This window comes from Solanum tuberosum, unplaced genomic scaffold, assembly GCF_000226075.1.
Source record: "Solanum tuberosum cultivar DM 1-3 516 R44 unplaced genomic scaffold, SolTub_3.0 scf00086, whole genome shotgun sequence".
NCBI classification, from domain to species: domain Eukaryota; kingdom Viridiplantae; phylum Streptophyta; class Magnoliopsida; order Solanales; family Solanaceae; genus Solanum; species Solanum tuberosum.
The window spans coordinates 512,045-536,313 of record NW_006239010.1 but is presented as its reverse complement, the minus strand read 5'-3'; the positions used below and the strand labels follow the sequence as shown (position 1 = coordinate 536,313).

Here is a 24,269-nt window from a genome sequence, read left to right as displayed (position 1 = left end):
TTTTGTCCAGAAATGCTGCTATAGTTACTAAATGGGTCAAAAATGCCTTTTTCCGAATAAGTATATTATTTTTGCTTTTTAAACACATTTTCTTCTTAATTAAATTATTATAAAAGAACCATGTTCTTGTTAATTTCTTTCTTTTAAAATCACTTTAAAAAATAAAAATGTAGGAGATATTTTTTTTTTTCTTAATCTCATCTTATCAATTAAAATAGAATACCTTCATGTACCCTTTCGACATATAATGTATGTCATATATATAAGATCATAGTATATTCATCATCAATTTATATTTATATAACAATAAAATATAATTATAATAAAATAAGAAATATTTTCATTTTTTTTTTCTGAATTGAAGTAAGATAAACATTTACTTATTTAAAAAAATATAATTAGAAATAGAATGTGTTAAAAAGAAAATAAATAATATATTTATTTGAAAAAATGAGCATTTTTTTTTACTCAAAATAACAATAAGGACATTTTTGGACCAAAGTATTGACGGAAAAGACATTTTTGGACCAAACTACAAACAAATGACATTTTTGTTCCTTTCGCATAGTTTAAGAGTATTTTTGACCCTTTTCCCTAATTATTATAACTTGACACAGATGTGTTTTCACACAGACTTAGTTTTTTTAGTAAGTCAAATTATTTATTGATAAAATAAACACCAACATGGTGTTGGAAATAAATTATAAAAGAGTTTTTTATATTTTGAATTACATCCTCTTTACTCCTTCAAAAATTATTTGTTCCAATTCCTCTCCATATTGACTTAATGGCAGCTTATAGTGCTGTAATTTCTCTTCTTCAAACTCTTGAACAACGAAATCCAGAACTCTTTCATGATCACACTGTACAAACGCTCGATTTTCTTCATGCTACTGCTGAATATTTTCAACAAGTCCTTGAAAAAATTAGCAAGAATAGTAGATTTGACCATGAAAAGATCAAATCTTTGGAGGAAACAATTAGAGTTGCTGCTAGTGATGCAGAAGATGTTGTTGAACTGAAAATTCGTCAAATCATCAACGAATTAAGTTGGACATTTGGAATTTTACAACACTAGGATTTGCTACCAGTGGCTGAGAAAATGGATGCAACAAAGAAACAAGTGATGGACATTCTTTCTCATGATGATGATGCTGATCAAATTCTTGAATCATCGAGGGATTCCTTGATTGACACTCCTTCAACAAGTGATCCAATGCTGTCAGATCAGTCGAAAGATGACATCGTGCACGGACTTGATGATGACTTGGAGATAATACTTAAAAGATTGACAGGACCACCGTCGGATCTAGACATTGTCACAATATCAGGCATGGGTGGCATTGGCAAAACAACACTCGCTAGAAAAGCTTATGATCAACTTCAAATCAGGTATCATCACTTTGATATTCTTGCTTGGGTTACAATATCTCAAGAATTTAGAGGTAGAAATGTATTGTTAGAAGCTTTACATTGCATTCCAAAGCTAACAGATTTTAATGCAAAAGATTATGATATGATGGATGACAATGAGTTAGCTGACCTGGTGCAAAAGAACCTAAAGGGTCGAAGATACCTTGTTGTTGTTGATGATATTTGGAGTAGGGATGTTTGGGATAGTATAAGAGGAATATTTCCTAATTACAACAATGGAAGTCGAATCTTATTGACTACTAGGGAAACTGAGGTAGCGATGTATGCAAATGCCAGTAGCCCTCATGAGATGAACCTCTTGAATTTAGATAACAGTTGGAAGTTACTTTGTGATAAGGTGTTTAGACAAAAACATGGTCATCCTCCTGAGTTGGAAGAAGTTGGAAAGGAAATAGTTGAAAAATGCCAAGGATTACCCTTGACAATCTCAGTGATTGCGGGACATCTTTCTAATATCCCCATGACATTAGGAGTTTGGAAGGATACTGCACGAACCTTAAGTGAAATTATTGCTAGTCATCCAGATAAATGCTTAGGAGTGCTCGGTTTGAGTTACCATCACTTGCCTAATCGCCTCAAACCTTGCTTTCTTTCTATGAGTAATTTCCCAGAGGATTTTCAGGTTGAGACATGGAGATTGATCCAATTATGGATTGCAGAAGGTTTCATAAGGACTTTTGGAAGTGATAAAAGTTTGGAGGAAGTGGCGATAGATTATTTGAAGGATCTTATTAGCAGGAACTTGATACAAGCTGGAAAAAGGAGATTCAATGGTGAGATAAAAGCATGTGGAATACATGATATACTGCGTGAGTTCTGTTTGAAAGAAGTTGAAATGACAAAACATATGTATGTTGAGAGAACATACCCCACTCTTCCAGCACAAAAGCATAATGTTCGTCGCTTCAGTTTTCAATCCTTATCTCGTTCAGTTGATGACTTTTGTAAGCTATTGCCCCCTATAGCCAGATCGATCTACTTATTTTCTCACTTGGATCCTATAATACATGAATATTTCTCTCGTTTCAACCTTCTCAGGGTATTGGTCATCTTCCAAATATATATAGATCCAGATGTAGAGTTATCATCATTTCCACTTGTGATTACAAAGTTATTTCATTTGAGATATCTCCAATTTCCATTTTACTTCAATATTCCTGAATCAATCTCAGAGCTTCAAAATTTGCAAACTCTAATTTGTAGTGGTTATCCTTCCGATTATATAAGTTTACCTGTGAAGATATGGACGATGAAAAACTTGAGGTATATACGTCTGGGGGGATCCAATTATTTACCCATTCGTATAGGAGAAAGTACTCTCAATTATCTAGAGGAATTTTCTGGACTTTGTAGCAGGAGTTGTACAAATGAAGTCTTTTCTGGCATTCCCAATCTAAAGAGATTGATAATTCAAGTACCTTTACTCTGTAACGACTACTCGCCCAACGGACTCATGGATATGTCCAGCTTGAGAAAACTCGAAGCATTCAAGTGTAATTGCTGGCTACAGTCTTGGCAAGACATCATCAATAGTTCTGTTATTCCAACATCACTTAAGGATTTTGTTTTTCCAGCATCACTTAAGAGGTTGAGTTTAAATGGTTGTAGTAATTTTATTTGGGAAGACATATCATCAACTGTTATGATGTTACCAAATCTTGAAGAGCTGAAGCTTAAAGATTGTCGAGCCAATGATGATGTATGGATATTGACTGATCAAGACGAATTCAAAAGCTTAAAGTTGTTGTTACTGAGCATCCTAAATATTGACTTTTGGAAAGCAAGCAGTGATAACTTCCCAAATCTAAAACGCCTTGTTCTGAAGAATTGCAACTACCTGCTAAGAATTCCAACAGATTTTGGGGAAATTGCTACTTTGGAATCAATTGAGTTACATGGTTGCTTCCCTAATGCTGAGGATTCTGTAAGAGCGATTGAACAAGAACAAGAGGCCATGGGAAATAATTTCCTTAAGGTCTACATCCGTGATAGTCTCTGTAAGTACTAAAAAAGTTCTTCGATTCTTTCATCTTTGTTAAATCTTACTTTGAAATTAAGCTGATGACTTCTACTTTTTATCTTGCATATGCAGGGAATTGAAGCTTATTTTGAGGGAATATATATCTGCAGAACCTTTTTAAATTTTTATTTTGGAAAGTAAAATCTTTCTTTTATGTTCTGATTGTTTGTTAAAATTCATGTTTTAGGAATAAGCATGTTTAATGTACTGTAATATCTGTTTTGTGTTATGTGATGGTTCGAAATGAATAAAGTTTCAATCTATTATGCATTTCCTATGGAGTATAAGTATCGATGTTTTCACATTTTGAATCTGTTTTCCTCTATTCAATTATAATAAGTGTTTTTCATCGATGGGTGGTGCTTTCACCCACTGTTCATCAAATGAGAACCTCACCAATCCATGAAATTCATCTGGATCATTGTCAACAGTCATAATGCATAAACAAGCTCTTAAACTTGGCCTGCACTGACATTTATGTCCTCCAACTTGCGATGTGCACAAGTATATGCACTTAAGTTTGTATAAAGTTGAACAAGTAGAAATATGGCATCCTACGTGGAAGTTTTGCGTCCTACATGACGTCTTATGCATGTAATTCTTTCTTCCTCATGTTTCCTTGCAGAGGTGTGAGGTTAGCCATCTAATGAGAGCAAACATTGTGCATTCTCGAAGAAACAGAGGTCTCTACCCTTTGCTATGATACTAAATATCATCTGATTCTACACAAAACTATACTTTTTTTTAATGCCAATTCTCTTACATAGGTAGTGGCAAAGCTACAATCATCGAAAGGTAGCCAGTTGAACACCCTTCACCTAAAAATTATGGATTATACATAAGTTTATTATATATGATCATATGTTTAGTATACATAAATTATACATCTGCCGACTAGTGTTAAGTTTAATCAGTTGGGTGGGCGGCTCTTTAGGTTAGCTTGATGGACACTGTCTCTACTGACCTGTTGAGAATCAGTTAGAGCTTCAATCTGGAGGTTCATTTCATTGCCTTTTACACATTTCATTCCAGCAACCAAATCTGTCAAATGTTATTTGTTACTCCATTTGTTCTATTTTATGTGACGATGTTTGGCTTGACACATGGTATAAGAAAAATAGAAAGATTTTGATTTGACTAAAGTTCTTTGCAATTGACCTAAGTACATTGGTTCAAGATTAGATTTTGACTTAATTAATTAGCATGCGGGTGGGTAACACATCCATGCAATTAACTTTTCTTTAGCATATCATAATGGGTTGTGGTGGGACTATTGGATACATGCAACCTTAGTTAGAAGTCTCAGATTCAAGCACCTAAGAATGAAAAAAAAAGCCAGTTGAAAGTGTAGCCTCTAGAAATGAGTCATGCAATGCGTGAATTAAAATTTAGTCAAATCCAACACAGGTACGCTCTTGGAGTGAAAAAAGAAGAAGAGATTTTTCTTTAGCATCATATTTTATTCATGTTCTCTTTTAGAAAGTAGTAAGGGGAAAATGCAACTTGTAAAGGATCACACCTTTTTAAGAGCATAAAGGCATATAGCTTTTGAGACGCCATGACTCCACGTTGTCAAAATTTCCATCACATATGCATATAAATGAATGTTGCCGTTTCAAATTATGTGACATAGCTCGTATCGACATGAAATTTAAGAAATATTACTTGATTCTGGAATACGTGACATCACCGGTGTGAAGCTTTTGCCATCTGATAAAGACAAATTTAGCATATTTTAATAACAGCAAGAATGCATTAGATCACAAGACTATAAACAAATAGTAAATATGTACTATCTCATATAATTAGGAGCATATTTAATCTTTTTGCTCGTTAAAAATGATGTTACATAAAATGAAACGAAGGAACGGGTAATATGTGGCCTTTCTAGGTAGCATATAACTTTTTTTTTCTTATTTAAATTATTTTTCTGAGTGAGAATCACTTTATTCCTAGTATATATACCGTACCCTCTTTCTTAATTTGTCCTATTATTTCACCTTTTGTACTTTGTAATAAATTTAAAGTACGATTTGCATGGACTTTATTGCAACAAAATGTCCACGAAGAACTATTCGGTATCTAGAACCAACTAGCTAGTACGGCTTAATAAGAATTGCGTAAAAAAAAAGAGGAATATATCATTTTTTTTAGGAGTACTGTCAGAGCTCGAATTTAATATTTTTTTAGTTAAAGATGAAAGATTTGCATTCATCTTGTTACATCATTTAGTGATTTTAGCGATACTTGTTTAAAATTCATTTCCCCAACAAGAAAGTGGAAGGATATAACTTTTTGTACTTGGGAGGCTGGGTCGGGCCGGTCTGAAAGGAGTTTGTTAAGTAAATATCCAAGTTCACATATGTCCTTGTATATTCCTTTCTTCATGCATGGTGTTTAGTGTACTCAATTTTGTGTCTGATTCGACTTCAAAAGTTATTTCATGATAAGAACAGATTTCTTCGATCAATTGTGATACTCACCCCGCACCCCGCCCCACCCCACACTTTGCCCACATAAGAAATTGGGCCTGGATCTATCATCCTTGTCACCCCAAAAAGCATATGGCCTTTGGAACTTGGAAGTGCCAATCGACCCTCTCTATATATATTTGGAATATTTCAAAAGCATTAGTTCCAAACCAGCTAGAAGAAAGCTAACTCTTCCCCATTTCAATTTGTCTTATTCTTTAGCAATTCTTTAATTTCAATATCTCATATGATATATTTAAGAGCACAAAATTCAAAGGATACTTTAGTATATTACGCACATAGTTAGCTTCTATAAAATTCAAAAAAATAAATAAATAATCATTTTCTTCAACTTCGTGTATCTAATTAAATTATGGCACATAAAATAAAATGGAGTGAGCATATCAATATTGCATATATCCGTGTTATATTATTGTACATATTTAGTTCTTAAGGAATATTAATATGGGGTGTAAATCTAATTATCTACACTTAATTTCTAATGTATATAAAATTAAATGGTAAAGAAGTGATTTTTCTTTTGAGGAACTTAAGAAATATGGTTTAGAACTTAGGTTACGATGTTGGACTATATATAGAACAATAAAATCGTTAATTAATGGATTGTCGATAAATTATCAGAAAACTCTTATCAGCTATGAGCTATTTAATGATGAATTTGATAGTTAATTCTTATTTTGGAATGTTAGTCATTTTATCCACGTTACACATAAAGTGCTCAAAGATCATAAGGAGAATATTTAAAAGGTAGTTATATTCCATTCTTATTTTCAAGATTGTAGAATGTGATGCAGTTTCATTTATCATACAAATGATAAAAAGTATATATATATATATATATATATATTATTTTTTATTTTTTTATTTTTTTATTTTATTTTATTTTTATTTTATTTTTTTTAATTTTTTTTTTGCTCTTTTATTTATATATAGGAATATTTTCATCTTTTTATTTAACCCTTATATATAGCTCCCTCCAATTCAAGTAACCATATCAACTCAACAAACTCAATACACAAAAAGCCTTTTCTCTTCTAGTTGCCTTCACATATTTTCTTCCAATAAAAATATATCTTTCACAAAAGACTTAAAAACATTATGGAAATGGTGATGAAGTTGGGAGCACAAAGTCCAGTGGTGATTTTCAGTAGAAGCACTTGTTGCATTTCTCATAGCATCGAAACCCTAATTCGAAATTTCGGAGCAAACCCTATTGTTTATGAGCTTGATAGAGTTCAAAATGGGAAGGAATTGGAGAGGGCATTGGTTGAATTAGGGTGTCAACAAATTGTGCCTGCTGTGTTCATTGGAAATGAGTTAGTTGGAGGTTCTAATGAAATTATGAGTCTCAACATTAGAGGCAAGCTCAAGCAATTGCTCATAAAGGCTAATGCAATTTGGGTATAGAAAATATATGTTTGTGATTTATTTTTTAATTACCATGGCTCCAAGGCAATTTGCACACAACTCGACTAGTTACATGAGTACTTGTGCTTCCTACATCAACAGAGGTACTGGATAACTCTATCCATGACAACTTGGACTGATAGAAAGAAATCACCTGGTATTTGCCTCAAGAGAGATTTATTACAAGATTGAAATTTGATAGCTAAATTAATGACTAGGTCTTGATGTCAATTTTGGGCAGTGAAAGACCTAGCTATTGAGGTTTTCTTTTATTCACCTTTTTATCTCCAAGTTTTGTTGTTAATGTATTATTTAATATAATAATTAATGGTATGTTTTGGCCATACAATGATCATCATTTTATGCATTATTAATTCATATCATATTCCTAATGTTGTTCTTGCACACAGAACCTAGTAGGCTTGTATATTGAAGTAACTTTTTTGTTCAAATCCTGTATATGTATTAAAATTTTACTAATTATGTATAAAAAATAAATTCAACGCCCAATTATCAACACTTGATGAGGTCATTATCCTAGAATCAAGAACCCAAAAAATTCAAATTCTAAATCTATTTTCTGCTCGCGTTATTTCTAGAGTTATAAGCAAACACAAGATATATATAATGCTATCATATAGGTGCTTTCTGGCTCCTTCTTTAGCCAGTAGATCCGCTACTACATTTTGCTCCCTAAATGTGGGCCATTATGAGCTCAGGGTTCCTAATAACGTCATCAAGTACCTGCATTCATGAATAATAATTGAGTAAGTAAAGTTATTATTATTCAGAAAATAGAGTCGATTGCAACTCTAGATCTATTGTTTTAGGTTGTCTCAAAGAACGACATCTTTTTGTACATAGATTAATTCTTAAAAACAATTTAATTATAATTATGACATGTTTAAAATTATAGGTCCAAAAGTTTTCCTTTTTTTTTGTTAAAATTCATACTAATCAAATATCGTCATAGCATAAAATGAACTAGAGGAATAACATACCTTGATGTTGGAGATAAATTGTAAAGAAAAAATAAAAAATTGTGACCTTCCGAGTTTGTAAGGGAGATTTTTTTATGGGTGAGAATATATTGTGATGATAAAATTGACATAGTAATTTATATATTCCCTTTATTGATCAAGTAATTCACTTTATTCCTAAAATATAATAAAGGAATTTGAATCAATTAAGTTAGTCATTTATCAACCAAATTACTAGCTAGAAGAAGCATCAAAATTTGTGTGGTACTTTTTTCTATACTTTTGGTACGGATAATTATGTGAACTATTGATTTCAACAGCATGTATATACGTCTATAAGTATATATTCCCAAAAAAAAAGATATTTTTACATCATCATATTATTATTACGTGTAATTTTTATATAAATAACTTGTTTTATTTTTAAGATCGCAAATTTCATATTTTAAAAAGATTCATATGTAAATATATTTTGAGTCATGACTCGATATATAGTATATAGCAAAAAATCTTTATACTTATTATGTGCATAACTTAAACTCAATCACAAAATGTATTCACTCCATTTAAAAAATTGTAATTACTCAATATGTAGTTATTGTATTATAATATTGCCACAACATATACATAAACATGCTCTTCATGCATGTTATAAACGGTGGATAAAGCAAAATTGCCTAGATTTCCAAAAGAAAAGACTAGGTATGACCAAATTAAAGTATAATAGCTTTATTTATACATCAAGATTAATCATTAATCACAATGTGAAGAAAATTACAGAGATCAAAGATAAAAGTCTCACTATATGAAAATTCCTAGACCTAGTACACTTGCTATACATATATATAGTCTTTATTAATTCCTATACCCAAATGGCATTAGCCCTAATTAGCAATATAATTGCTTAAGCTTACCCCTCACATTAAGACTCATTATCTCATTAGCACCACCAACTAACTCTTTCCCTATAAATATTGCTGGCACACTTGGATGACACCCTAGTTCAATCAATGCCTTCTCCATTTGCTTCCCATTTGGATGTGTATCGAGCTCGTAAACTATAGGGTTTGCTCCAAAACTACGGATTAAGGTTTCAATAGTATGAGAAATGCAACAACTACTCTTGGTGAAAATCACCACCGCGCTTGATGCTCCCAACTTCATCACCATATCCATGTTTGAAGTAGAAATTTAAATGATGAGTTTGGCCAAATGCCAAGATTTTTAGGTTTTAGTGAAGAGGAAATTAGAAATTGTGAAGGATACAAAAAATGAAATATGAAAGTTTGTGAAGTGAATTTGAGACTTGATTTGTTGTTGAGAAAATTGAACCTAACATGAAGCTATATATAGAGGCATTATGTTAACTAAAAGAGAGAGAGAGAATAAAAGGTGAAAATTGTTGTGGATATGGATATATCTAGATTGTTCTTGATCACTTGTATGATAAGGACATAACAAAACTAAATTGAAAATAAAAAGAATATAATCTATCACATCTTTAAAATATTCCAAGAACATTGTAAGGCCACTAAAGTCCTTTTGGATTTTCATTTTTCACACAATTTTATTTATTTTTCAAGTTCACGCTTGCTTGGTTTTTTTTTATTATTACCCTCCCTAGGAGCTCCCACCTCTTTTGCTCCCTTGGTGACTCGAACTCGCAACCTTTGGGTTGGAAGTGAGGGGTGCTTACCATCCGAGCAACTCCATCGCGTCCGCTTGCTTGGTTTGATTTGTGTTTTTAATGCAATTTTCTCTTTTCGAAAACAACATTCTCGTATCAACGTATTAAAGTATGTGACCATTTCATTTCTAGCTTAAATCATTAGAGATCAAAGCACACCTTTATTTTTTTTTAACTGCGGACCTAAATTTCCTTATTAATATACTACGTACTATTACTCTTCAATAATTTATATAACGTTGACTTGTATGTTTCGATAATTATATGCAATCATGAAAAGTGTATAATATAATGAAGAATCAAGACCGATGTTAGAAGAAATATGAATGTTTCATTTTCAGTTAAGTTCTGATAAGAACAAATTGTATTTTTCGAATGCCCTCTTTAGGGGTGTACATGGTCGGGTTGGTTCGGATTTTTTAAATAACAAACCAAATTATTTGTGTCGAATTTTTAAATCTATAAACCAAACCAAACCAATAAAACTCGGGTTTTTTAACTTCGGATTTTTTTGGGTTTTTCGGGTTTTTCCGGTAAAGTATTCATACAAACATATAATTTACTTGTACTTCAAATATTTCTTTAGTCCTACCAAAATACAACTATCTAAGGTGTTTCTTAAGAAAATAACACAAAATATGATATGAGTAATGACACTAAAATATCCAACAAAAATATAATAATAATGAAATCACGTAAAACAAATATTGCAAATAACAAGTCATAATGAAAATGATCATAATTTAAAAGTACTAAATCATACTAAAATAAGTTTAATAAGTATTAGTTACATGACTAAATATTAAAGGAAATAAAATTATATTATGTATTTGAATAAACCAATGTAAAACCATAGAACAAATATTCAATATTATTGTCATTTTTAGTGTTTAATAATATATTAAAAGATAAAAACTATGAAAAAGTATAAGAAATATTTAAAAATTATATCAAAGTAAATATTTTTATGTATAAAATAAGATTTTAAAATTATATATGTAATGTCGGGTTGGTTTTTTAGTTAAAACCAAACCAAACAAATATAGTCGGTTTTTTTTTCAATACCAAACCAAGTCAAACCAACCACTAGTCAGGTTTTTTTTCTCGGTTTGCGATTTGATTCGGTTTTTGATTCGATTTTGTACACCTCTAGCCCTCTTGAGCACAATGTATCTACTAAAGGAAAAATAAATCTATATGTCCAGCTGGAGTAATCTTTTTCAATAGAATATTACTTTTAATTTGGGAGATAAAAATGAAATCTTTTAAGAATATATATCCACATATATATAGACGTGTTGTTGAAATCAAGTCCACATTAATTATACGATCTGTACCATAGACAAATTTGATTAAAATTCCCTTTAGTATAAAGTAGATATCAAAAAAGGGAATTTAGTACAATTATATTACTTATCTATGAAAAATGCTCAATCCCTTACAACCTCGAAGAGCCACATATTTAACGTATTACTCTACTTTCCCTCTTAAGGTATCAAAATGTAACAAGGTCATACTTCAGATAAAAATAAACGCTCAACTTTAATTGCATGCGTACTTTCAAAGTTGTGTCTTGGAAAGGCGTTATATATAGTTTTTTTTAATGAAGTCATAATATATGTCCTTGGCAAAATCCAACTTTAGACATTTTTCGTAGTTATGTCTTTGGCAAGGCCAACTTCGGATATTTTGGCATGAAGTTAGGACATATATATTATATGCCTCAATTTCAGAAATATATGACTTAAATTCTAAAATTATGTTGAAGCAAAAAACGAGAAAAAAGGACTTTAGTCTTTATGTTAATTTAAATGAAGAAAGGCTGATTATTATTTTTTATTTGTAATTATCTTTACGTATTTTTTCCCACCAAATTCGAATAGTGCATATTGAGAGAATACGATATGAGAGAAGAAGAAGCAAGAAGAATCATGTTAATCAAGCGATGTATTTTCAATTGCATAAAATACAAGGTTTGTTTGGTACGTAGAGAGGTAGAGGCAACTTTTTCAGAGGAAGAGCATACGCAAACCTATGTCAAATTTGTGAAAGAAATAACTATATGGCTGAAGCAGTCTTAATTGTAGATTTTAAATTTGAGCCTTGAGTATATATAAATTATGAAATAGTCTTTTGTAGAAAATGTTTTGCTCTCAAAATGGAACTTTCCGATGCAGATTCAAATTAGTCCATACCCAAATTAAATAGTACTGGATACCGAATTGAAAAAAAAGTTTCCCCATGCCATTGCATGCAAAAGATGGAAGTGAGGAATTTCTTATTGATGGCAAGAAGATTTCATTCATGTATATATGTCACCAAAAGTCAAAACTTTTAATATGTAGGTACATATAAGAATATTTGCAATATGTGTGTTCATGTGGTCTTTAGCCTGTTAGAACAAGTTGTACCTGTTGTATGTAAAGAATGTCATTCGAACAAATCAAACAAGTTTCATAACGATACATAGAGATGCTAATTTCTCTATTAAATTCTTCCTAAGTCTTTACAAAATTAATTAAATCGAAATCGCCACTTCTTTATAGATAAATAAATAATATAAGTTGTCACCCATGAAGGGTTCCTGTGGAGGGTTTGACTTGACCCTACCACTAGATTGCAAAAAGAAAAGAGTTGCTATGACCAAAGTATTAGTAGATTTTATTTATACATCAAGAAGCAAAATGTGAGAGAAAACAAAAAGAGTACTCTCTATTTAAGTGGTAAATTTATCATCAAAACATTTAGACTAATTGCTATATACATAGCTAGTCATTATTAATCAATTTTTACACCCAAATGGCATTAGCCCTAATAAGCAATTGTTTAAGTTTTCCCCTCACATTAAGGCTCATTATCTCATTTGCTCCACCAACTAACTCTTTCCCTATAAATATTGCTGGCACACTTGGATGACATCCTAGTTCCATCAATGCCTTCTCCATTTGCTTCCCATTTGGATGTGTATCGAGCTCGTAAACTGCAGGGTTTGCTCCAAAACTACGGATTAAAGTTTCAATGCTGTGAGAAATGCAACAACTACTCTTTGTGAAAATCACCACTGCGCTTGATGTTCCCAACTTCATCACCATGTCCATTTTGAAACAACTTCGTCAAGAAACAATGAGTAGTTTGGCTCAAATGCCAAGATATATGTATATAGCTTTTAGTAAAGAGGAAAGAAGTTGTGAAGTGAAATTTGAGGGTTGATTTGTTGTTGAGAAAATTGAACCTAACATGAAGCTATATATAGAGGCATTATGTTAGGTAAAAGAGAAAAAAAAAAAAGGTGAAAATTGGTACAAGTTGATGATGTGATATATCTAGATTGTTCTTTTATTACACTTGTATGATAAGGGCATATAATTGTATGCCTTAGCTGGATTTTAAAGTAGCATAACATACTCAATCTGAAAATGAAAAGAATATAATCTATCACTTTTAAAATATTACAAGAACATTATATTGCAATATGTCACTATGATCTCTATCTTGGTTCGATTTGTATATTTAAGGCAATTTTCTCTTTTAGAAAATAAAAATCTTGTTTGAACATGTTGAATTGTGCGACCACTTCAAGCTTAAATCATTAGAGATCAACTCACATTAATTTTTATTTACTTAACTAAATTTATAAAACGTTGACTTGTAGTTGTATGTGTCAATAATTATAGATGTTGCATTTTCAGTTTGTACACTTAATTATTCACTATTAATAAACTCCGATAAGAACAAAATATATTTTGTGAATGCCCTCATTGAAAACAAAGTATCTACAAAAAGAAAACTAAATGTATATTATATCCAGCTGGAGTGATATATTTCGATAGAATCTTACTTTTGATTGGAGAAAAACACTGAATTTTTTTTCCAGAATATATCCTCATAGACATACTGTTAAAATCAAGTTTGATTGCTATGTGACAAACTTGGTTAATATTAATTCCCTTTGGTATTAAATAAAATCATTCGATAAAGAAAGGGAATGTACGTAGTACGAGTTGTTCTATTATTCTCATTCAAATAAATTCTCCCTTACTACATCGAAAGGTCACATATTATCATAGTACTCTATTTTACCTCGTTAAGGTCACTATATACGATAATTGTGTGAGACTTCTTTTTATTTCATAATTAAATGAGACTCAAAGTGTGTGGACCCAAAAGTCACGTACGGCCGCCTAAGTGGTCAAGCCACTAAAGCAAAGACTTTAGGCTCTAAAATTTTGAGGGCCAATGTTTTTTTTTCTTCCATTCAGATTGAAATCCTACACAGAACCTCCATAGGGAAGGGCGTCTAGCCAGATCGAGTATCAAATGATAGAACTAGAGTCGGGAGCCACATAGATAGGCACGATAGAATGAAAAAAAGGCCTTGGCTTGAGTCCCTATGTCCCGTACCCCTCCCCTCTTACCGGGATATCTATTATATCAAGATTTCTTTTTTGAGTCCACTAAATGTTAGTATCTGTATTGAATTTCTCGAGTAATTCGATTTTGAGACATGCAAGACTAATTAAAGAGAAAAATGTTCTCTAGAAAGATTTTCTTTTTACTCAGAGGCTCAAACTTAAAACCTCTAGACTCTAGTTAAGGCTTTTACCTATATAATCGATGTATAGGCTATAGCTTAGCCTTACTTTTCTTTTAGAAAATAATTGAGCAAAAAAATTAATAAAGCTTCCTGTTGATGTTTAGGCGGCCACCAATCTTACTGAGTCGTCTATGCCAAAAGTGTAAGACGTGGATTCCACATACTCGTGAGACAAAAGATAGCCTCACTCAACTATTATCAATTATGTATGAGGCATACAAAAAAAAAATTGAGTTAAGATATTATAATAATGTAACGACTATAATATTATCTTGTGCAAATGGGAACACAATATTCCTCTGCCATTGCAAAAAGGGGGGAAATAACAAATCTTCCTATTAATGGCTAGAAGATTTCATTCATATAGCACCTCAAAATTCAAAACTTTTATAGGTAGGTAAGAATATTTGCAATATGTACCATATGGACTCCTATTAAAACAAGTTGTTTTGATTGGATAAGAGGAAGGCATTCGAATGAGTCATTTATTAATCTTCAAGATTAATTAAGAACAACAATATATATATATATATATTTGATTAATTAATAATTAAATAAAACAAAATATATGTGGCATCTTGAAATTCATAAAATGGCACTAGCCTACTACATATTAGGTTCTTTTGAGGTCCTTTGAGGATATGTTGTCTTTGCAAGGAAGTTAATCATCTGGTTTGCTTCTTTGTATAGCAATGATAAATATTGGAGTGAAATTGACACTTCTTCGAGAGTTCTGTTCAGAACATAATTAAGTATATAAAAATGTGGTTTTTTAATAACTCAAGTTTTTGATAAGATAGTTATATATGTAGAATTCTTAAGTAAAAGAATGAGAGCAATCAAAGATTGTATTGATAAATGAATCGTCGAGTATATGCTCCTTATATATGAGTTGTTACAGAAAGTTTGTGGAATCCTAGATTAGCTACACTTAGAGTTATACTACAATGCAAATACAATTACAAGAGTAGAGGTTTGACTACTACTACGACTATAACTCTTTAACAAGACACAATATCCTAGTCCTAGTACGACTCGAACTTTTTAACAATTAACATTGTTGTACCACGTTGTTTAATGTGTGCCTTAAATTCAGGTACCCCTATCTTCAACAATATACACTTCTAACGGCAAGAGTTCTGAGATCGAATCGTACCACTACCCTTTATCCAAAAGAGAATTTTGATGTGCATGTTAAGAACATAATCAAGCAAATAAAGGTGTGTTCTCTCTGAGATATGATCACACACACTAACAAGTTCTTCAATGCTTCTCTACATAATTTGGAGATTATTATATATGATATATTGAATCAAGATATACTTCAAGTATCACTAATAAGAGATTGATATTGTTTATTTCATCATACGATGGACTTTGCTCAATCTCAAAATGTAAAAGTGATAACACATAACGTATGTATATAACCACATAAAGTAGTATAAAATATTATTGATACTTTATTAAAATTCAATACATAAAGACATGATCATTGTTATGAACTTTTTCCATGCCATCAGCTGTAAACAAGTAAAACAGCCACTAGCTATGACCAAAGTATAACTCTCTTTAGTACATTAAGAAGCAAATAAAAATGGGAGAAAAACACAACCTTTGCTAAAAAGCTAAAAAGAACCTCTACAAATAGGGTTGATTTATTGTCAAAACTCCTATATTTGCTATACCAAGTCATTATTAATTAATTTCTATACCCAAATTGCTTTAGCCCTAATGAGCAATTGTTTGAGCTTTCCCCTCAGATTAAGGCTCATTATCTCATTAGCACCACCAACTAACTCTTTCCCTATAAATATTGCTGGAACACTTGGTTCACACCCTAGTTCCATTAGTGCCCTCTCCATTTGCTTCCCATTTGGATGTGTATCGAGCTCGTAAACTATAGGGTTTGCTCCAAAACTACGGATTAGGGTTTCAATGCTGTGAGAAATGCAACAACTACTCTTGGTGAAAATTACCACCGCGCTTGATGATCCCAACTTCATCACCATATCCATGTTTTAAATGAGTTCAAGAAATGTGTATAGTTTGGACAAATGCCAAGATATGTATATAACTTTTAGTGAAGAGGAAATTTGAAGTTTTGAAGGCTAAAGGTTTTGTGAAGTGAATTTGATGCTTGATTTGTTGAGAAAATTGAACCAAAGATGAAGCTATATATAGAGGCATTATGTTAACTAAAAAGACAAAAAAAAAAGGTGAAAATTGCTAAGAATTACAAGTTGATGATATGATATATCTAGATTATTCTTGATTACACTTGTATGAAAATAAGAGCATATTGCATGCCTTATCTGGATTCTAAAGTAGTATAACATACTCGAGCTGAAAATAAAAAGAACAAAATCTATCACCTTTAAAATATTCCAATATCATTGTAAGCTCACTAAATTAAAGTCCTTTTAATTTTTGATTTGAGGAAAAAATAAGTGCAATCTATTAAGAATATATATCCTCATATAGACATGTTGTTGAAATCAAATCCACATTATATGATCCGTACCCTTAGAGAATTTTTTGAAGCTTCTCCTAGTTTGGTTGATATATTAAAATTCCTTTTGGTATAAAATAAAATGCACCCTTACTACCTCGAAAGGCCACATATATTATCATTTTAGCTAGCTGTGTGGCACATTTTTGAATCTAAGAAAATAAAATAAAAATCTATAAAAGATGTCTCTATTAAGGTTTATGATTTTTGAGATCCAAGATAATTATGGAAATGCTCGAGTCTCATACATTGGTTAATATTGTCGTACATATGGGGAAATTAAGGGTATATATAATTGACAATAAAATCCTAATTAAACAATAATTAATCTAATGGATATATATGTATGTTATTGGACTTATGGATATATATGTTATTGGACTTATTAATATTGGAGATATGTGTAATGGATTAATGTCTAATGGTAGGATTAAATACATATAAGATATAATATTTTCGAAATATCCAAAAATTTGAAGTACCAAATCTAAAATCCAAAAAAAATAGAACTTAAATCTTTTTAAAAAAAATAAAATAAAATAAAATTGGGGTAGAAAAAGGGCAAATAGGGAGGGGATTTTTTTTTTTTTGGATACAAAACAGAGGTAGTATATTATATGTTAATATGCGTCATTAGAAAGCAATGGCAGAGCATGTTGCGATTTGTATCTAGAGAGGGGGATTGGGTTGATTACAATATTTATTAGTACTAGTTGGCTTTAAAAAAAAGTTGGCTTAATATGGCTAGCAAAAAAAGTTCTCGCTTTGTCTGCTTCGGGGAGGGGATTATAATATGTGGAATTGAACCTCAATCAATAATAAGGTGGAATTCAGATAGTTAACTAATTGAGGTACTAAGATTTCAAAATTCAATCCACGAACCAAAAATTCAACGAATTTTTTATTTCGATTCGGGATTACCCAAATTATGCTCTCCCCTACTCCAAACCTATTCACAATCTCAACCTTTCTTGGAAAATTCTACCAATGTTTGTCTTGAATGAAATAGACTAGAGTAGATAAGGCTGAAACTTTTTTTATTAGTACTAGTACTAATTAAGGGTGAACAAAACCGAACCGAGAACCGAACCAAACCGCAAACCGAGTCAATCCGGAAAAAAAACCCGACTAGTGGTTTGGTTTGACTTGGTTTGGTTTTGAAAAAAAAAACCCGACTATATTTTATTTCAAGTTTGAAACTTAGAATTATGAATGGGCCAATAAAGATTATAGTCCACATATGTTGGTAATTATAATAAAGCTTAAATCAAAATCAAATTAATACTAATGCAAAAAGAAAATCAATTCAACACTAAGAATGACAATAATATTGAATATTTGTTCTTTAGTTTTACATTGGTTTAGACAATTCAAATACATAATCTAATTTTATTTTCCTTTAATATTTACTCATGTAACTAATACTTATTAAACTTAATTTTAGCATGATTTAGTACTTTTAAATTATGATCATTTTCATTCTGACTTGTTAATTTGCAATATTTGTTTTACGCGATTTCATTATTATTATTTTTGTTGGATATTTTAGTGTCATTAATCATATCATATTGTGTTATATTTTTAAGAAACATCTTAGATAGTTGTATTTTGGTAGGACTAAAGAAATATTTGAAGTACAAGTAAATTATATGTTGTGTATGAATACTTTACCGGAAAAACCCGAAACAACCCGAAAAACCGAAAAACCCGAAAAAACCCAAAAAAACCCGAGGTTGAAAAACCCGAGTTTTATTGGTTTGGTTTGGTTCATAAATTTAAAAATCCGACACAAATGGTTTGGTTTGATATTTGAAAAACCCGAACCAACCCGGCCGTGTACACCCCTAGTACTAATGTATCCCCTAACATTGATAGCAGTCCAGCACTGTCACTCTCTTGTAATGACGCATATTAAATATTAATATAATTTTTTTTCTTCTATTAAGCATTAATTAATCATCTTTCGAATAATTAATAATTAAAAAAAGTCACAACGAAATTTGCCTTATCGGAGTTGACATTTATCCATGTCGAACCATCCTCTTGCACCAGCTGGAAGATGTTGTAGATTGAAGTGATGTATAGGAGATAGGTTATTTTGAAGATATGATATAAGAACAGGCAAAGGTCCTGAAATTGAATCACACCATTATCGATTATCAAATGAAATTTTTATGTGCTTGATGGATTGACCCACGAAATAGAATAAGCCTCACGTGAATTAGGGTATGTTGAGGCTTGAGAACATAATTAATTAAATAGAAGTGTAGATGATCAGTACCTAAATTATATTGGAAATTATTATATATGATCTAGAATCGAGATATACTTCAAGTAGTGGTGTTATAGATCATTAATAAGAGATTGAAATAGTTTATTTTCATATGATGGACTTCGTTAAATATCGAAAATATTGTAAAAATGATAGAATATAACACGTGTAGCCATTATAAAGTAATAAAAAATGTTATTGATACTTTATTAAAATTCAATACATAAAGATATGATCATTGCTATGAACTTCTTTCATGCCATCAGCTGTGAACAAGTAAAATAGCCACTAGCTATGACCAAAGTATAACTCTTTTTAGAAGCAAATAAAAATGGGAGAAAAACACAACCTTTGCTGCATAGAAACCTTTGCTAAAAAGCTAGAAAGAAACTCTACAAATGGGGTTGATTTACTGTCAAAAGTCCTAGACTTGCTACCAAGTCATTATTAAGTAATTTCTATACCCAAATGGCATTAGCCCTAATGAGCAATTGTTTAAGCTTACCCCTCACATTAAGGCTCATTATCTCATTAGCACCTCCAACTAACTCTTTCCCTATAAATATTGCTGGAACACTTGGCTGACACCCTAATTCAATCAATGCCTTCTCCATTTGCTTCCCATTTGGATGTGTATCGAGCTCGTAAATTGTAGGGTTTGCTCCAAAACTACGAATTAGGGTTTCGATGCTGTGAGAAATGCAACAACTACTCTTGGTGAAAATCACCACCGCGTTTGTTTCTCCCAACTTCATCACCATATCCATTTGAAACAACTTCAAGAATTAATGAGTAGTTTATAGCTTTTAATAAGAGGAAAAGAAGTTGTGAAGGCTAAAGGTTTTTTGAAGTGAATTTGAGGCTTGATTTGTTGTTGAGAAAATTGAACCAAAGGTGAAGCTATATATAGAGGCATTATGTTAACTAAAAGACAAAAAAAAAGGTGAAAATTGCTAAGAATTACCAGTTGATGATATGATATATCTAGATTGTTCTTGATTACACTTGTATGATAATAAGAGCATATTGCATGCCTTATCTGGATTCTAAAGTAGCATAACATACTCCAGCTGAAAATAAAAAGAACAAAATCTATCACTTTTAAAATATTCCAAGAATATTGTAAAGCTCACTAAATTTTTAATTTTTGATTTGAAGAAAAGAAAAACAGTGCAATCTTTTAAGAATATATATCCTCATATAGACGTGTTGTTGAAATCAAATCCACATAATATGATCCGTACCTTTAGAGTATTTTTTGAAGCTTCTCCTAGTTTGGTTGATATATTAAAATTCCTTTTGGTACAAAATAAAATGCACCCTTACTACCTCGAAAGGCCACATATATTATCATTTTAGCTAGTTGTGTGGCACATTTTTGGATCTAAGAAAATAAAATAAGATCTTTAAAATATGTCTCCATTAAGGTTTATGATCTTTGAGATCCAAGATAATTATGGAAATTCTCGAGTCTCATTGTATTCATGTATGGAATATACATGCATATTGGTTTTTTTTTTACATGTATGTTGGTTAGTGTGGTACATATGCGAAAATTAAGGGTATATATAATTGACAATAAAATCTTAATTAAACAAGGAGACTAATTAACTACTCTAATGGGTATATATGTTAGTGGACTTTTTTTTTTTTGGTAGAAAATATGATATTTATATTAATTAATTATTGATCCTTAAACTAGAACACTGAAGTTGCATTGCTGAACACCTACTAATGGTGTTCGAGGGAGGGGGCATTTTTTCTTCAGTACTATTACATACAATATTTGCAAAAGATGGTTTTGTGAGCCTAACAAAAGTAGTTCCCACTTTGTCTGCTTCTAGCTTTTTTGAAATAAATACCGGAGGAACTTCCGTGCACAAAAAAGAGTTGTCCTGAGTTAGTTTAGCGCTTTCCTTTGCTAGAGCATCTGCCACTTGATTAGTTTCCCTAAAGTTGTGTATTGGAGGGTTCCCCAACCACCGGAGGAGATCCCAGTTTCCTTGCTAGTGCTAGTTGCATCCCCTGCATTAAGGCTATTAGTTCAGCTTTTATGTTATTTGCTCTGTAAAGATTCCCCATATATCCTACGACCCAATCTCCTTTAATATCCCTAATGACTCCTCCTGTCCCACTGCGTCCTAGGCTGCCTTTAGAGGATCCGTCACTAATGAGTTTGAAACCTATAGGAGGAGTTGTCCATTTCAGGTGCTTTATTAAGCTTTTTTTTTTGCTTTTGCAGTTATGGTTTGTGAGAGCAAGAAATTCAACTGCTTGTTCGAGAGCTTTTTCGGCTCAAATTTTCTTCCCCCTGTTATTGTGGTAGTTATCGTTCCTTGTTAGCCATACATTCCATAAGTAGAAGGGGAAGACATCTTGCCAAGTTAGTGAATGTTTGAGAGGTACCTTGAGGTTTTTTAGTAGGGATAGCCAATCTGATTCCTGGTTGTTTGTGAATTGGTTTAAAGTGTATATTACCCCTAATTCCTTCCATAGCAGCCTTACATTGGGAAATTCGATAAAGATGTGTTTTATTGTTTCAGGCTTTCCACATATGTGACATAGGTTGCTAACATTAATTCCTATTGAGTTTAAGTAGTTTGTGGTTGGAAGCCTATTGTGCTGGCAAAGCCAAAGGAAGAATTTTATTTTGCTGGGACATTTTTGTGTCCAAACCCATTTGATGCTCACGGGGTTTTGTTTGTTACTGGCATTTTTCGTTAGGAATTTGTAGATTGAAGAAGTAGTTAGTATACCCTTCGGCTGAGGTTTCCAAGTAGTTAATTATATCTATTTTATTTGGTGTATGGGCTATGTAGGTGTTGTTTAGTAGTAGGATTATCTCATTTGGTAGCTCGAAGGGTATGGAATTTTCGTCACTCATATCCATTTCTGGGATAACGTTAGCTACTTTTACACTAAAATCTTCTATTCTTAATGGCCCTTGCACTAGTTCCCTTATAGTTTTCCCATTTGGTAACCATTTATCAAACCAAAAAGATGTGGTCTTGCTATTCCCTAGAATCCGTTCCATACCTTTTTTACATACATCCCATCCTATTAGTAGATTTTTCTAGATCCTGTTGTGCGAGGGGAGGGCACAACTATGGATATTTATCCCATTTTCTCCGTATTTATTAATGAGTATTGATGTCCAGATTGTATCTGGATTTTTAAAGTCTCTCCACACCATCTTTGCTAGAAGAGCGAGGTTTCTAGCTCCTGCTTTTTGAATCCCTAGTCCGCCTTCCGATTTTTCTGAGGTGATGACTTCCCATTTAATCATGTGGAGTTTCCTTTTTTCCGATGTTGATCTCCATATGAAGTTTCGTTGGATTTGATCGATTATTTTGTGATATATTGCATTATGTGTGTTGGTATGTTATTTAGGAATGCTTTTGTTAATGTTGTTCTCCCTGCTATATTTAGAAATTTGGTTTTACATCCTGTGAATTTTGCCCGCATGTTATCTAGGATGAATTGATAATCATTTTTTGGGGTACTTCTATTTGCAATGGGAAAGCCCAAATATTTTCCAAACAGGTTCTCGCTTTTTATTTTCAACTTTATTGAGATCTTTTTGTTTAATTAAGTTGAGCAATTCTTTGAGAAAATTAGTTTAGATTTGCTTGTATTGACCACTTGTCTTGAGGCCGCACATAAACCTTTTATTATTTGTTTTATTACTTCGCAATTTCTTTTATCCGCTCTGCTCATTAGAACTAGATCATCTGCGAAGAAAAAATGGGATATTGCGGGACCCTATTTGGAGATCCTGATAGGGGTTCAATGTTTGAGCTGAACTTCCTGCTTTATCTTTTTTGACAGAACTTCCAGACATGATAAATAGATATAGAGACATGGGGTCTCCCTGTCGAATCCATCTGGATGGTTCAAATTATTCTATTTTTGGCCATTTATGAGGATAGATACTTCACTTGTTGTAATACACGACATTATCAAGTTGACTATGTTGTGGGGAAAATTGAAGTAATGTAAGGTATCTCTGATGAAAGACCATTTTTTTTTATCAAAAGTTTTTCAAGATCTATTTTGAGAATAAGATTGGCTTTCTTCCATTTCATTTTCTTAAAGTGTGAGATTATTTCTTGTATTATTATGGCATTATCGGAAGCTTGTTTATTTTTTAGAAAGCTGGATTAGCAGGGATTAATGACTTTGTCCATTATTGGTCTGAGTCGTTTGGAGATTACTTTGGTGATTATTTTATAAGTGGTATTACATAGGCGTATGGGTCTGAAGTCAATTAATTTGGTTGTGTTTTTTCTTTTTGGAATCAAACATATATAGGTTTTATTGATTTCTCTAGGAATTTTCCCTTGTTGGAAGGAAGTCCTACATAGAGAGGTGATAGATTCTCCTACGATGTTCTAGTATTTTTGGTAAAACAAAGGATGTAGACCATCGGGGCTTGGAGCTTTATGAGGTTAGAACGAGAGAACAGATCCCTGTATCGCTTTGTCTATAAGGGTGTCCCTAGTTGGAGAGGTCTACTTGGTTATTTGGGTTCACTGAATCTAGAGTTGCCCAGTTTGAGGAAGATCTTTTAGAGCTGAATAAGTCTTTAAAATAGTTGTAAGTGATTTCCTCTATCTTGTTTTGATTATAGACCCATACTCTTTCGTTTGTTTGTAATGTTGTGATTTTATTGCGTCTTCTTTTGTTTAAGGTGGTTGTATGGAAGAACCTAGTATTGGCATCTCCTTCGTTTAGCCAATTTACTCTGGATTTTAATTTCCAAAACTCCTCCTCAATGTGTAATAAGTAGTTATATTCTTTTATGAGATCATTTTCAAGTTTTGTAAGGAAAAGGAAAAGGGGGTTGATATACCGTGAGTTTACGGTATTTCTAA

General features: G+C 31.8%; 5 protein-coding genes and 1 long non-coding RNA gene across 6 annotated transcripts; 2 read left to right on the top strand and 4 right to left on the bottom strand.

The window, feature by feature from the left end:
- Window positions 1-1,102: 1,102 nt before the first annotated feature.
- LOC107060470 (putative late blight resistance protein homolog R1B-17) lies at window positions 1,103-3,534 on the top strand. The gene is made up of 2 exons (XM_015308434.1): window positions 1,103-3,431; window positions 3,527-3,534. Exons 1-2 carry the CDS (start codon window positions 1,103-1,105, stop codon window positions 3,532-3,534), a joined length of 2,337 nt encoding a protein of 778 aa, XP_015163920.1.
- A 3,516-nt stretch (window positions 3,535-7,050) lies between these two features.
- Window positions 7,051-7,353, top strand: LOC107060469 (monothiol glutaredoxin-S1-like). The gene has a single exon (XM_015308433.1). It carries the CDS (start codon window positions 7,051-7,053, stop codon window positions 7,351-7,353), a length of 303 nt encoding a protein of 100 aa, XP_015163919.1.
- Window positions 7,354-12,660: 5,307 nt separating this feature from the next.
- On the bottom strand, window positions 12,661-13,247 carry LOC102583719 (monothiol glutaredoxin-S2-like). Its single transcript, XM_006346664.2, has one exon. The coding sequence runs from the start codon at window positions 13,116-13,118 to the stop codon at window positions 12,810-12,812; it is 309 nt and encodes a 102-aa protein (XP_006346726.1). The 5' UTR covers window positions 13,119-13,247; the 3' UTR covers window positions 12,661-12,809.
- Window positions 13,248-16,034: 2,787 nt separating this feature from the next.
- LOC107060515 (uncharacterized) lies at window positions 16,035-19,828 on the bottom strand. Its single transcript, XR_001473390.1, has 2 exons — window positions 19,745-19,828; window positions 16,035-16,226 (listed from the first exon to the last, which is right to left on the bottom strand). It is a non-coding gene; the product is annotated as an uncharacterized lncRNA (long non-coding RNA).
- LOC102583390 (monothiol glutaredoxin-S2-like) lies at window positions 16,039-16,743 on the bottom strand. Its single transcript, XM_006346663.2, has one exon. The coding sequence runs from the start codon at window positions 16,627-16,629 to the stop codon at window positions 16,321-16,323; it is 309 nt and encodes a 102-aa protein (XP_006346725.1). The 5' UTR covers window positions 16,630-16,743; the 3' UTR covers window positions 16,039-16,320.
- A 25-nt stretch (window positions 19,829-19,853) lies between the features above and the next one.
- LOC107060468 (monothiol glutaredoxin-S1-like) lies at window positions 19,854-20,156 on the bottom strand. The gene has a single exon (XM_015308432.1). It carries the CDS (start codon window positions 20,154-20,156, stop codon window positions 19,854-19,856), a length of 303 nt encoding a protein of 100 aa, XP_015163918.1.
- Between the last annotated feature and the right edge of the window lie 4,113 nt (window positions 20,157-24,269).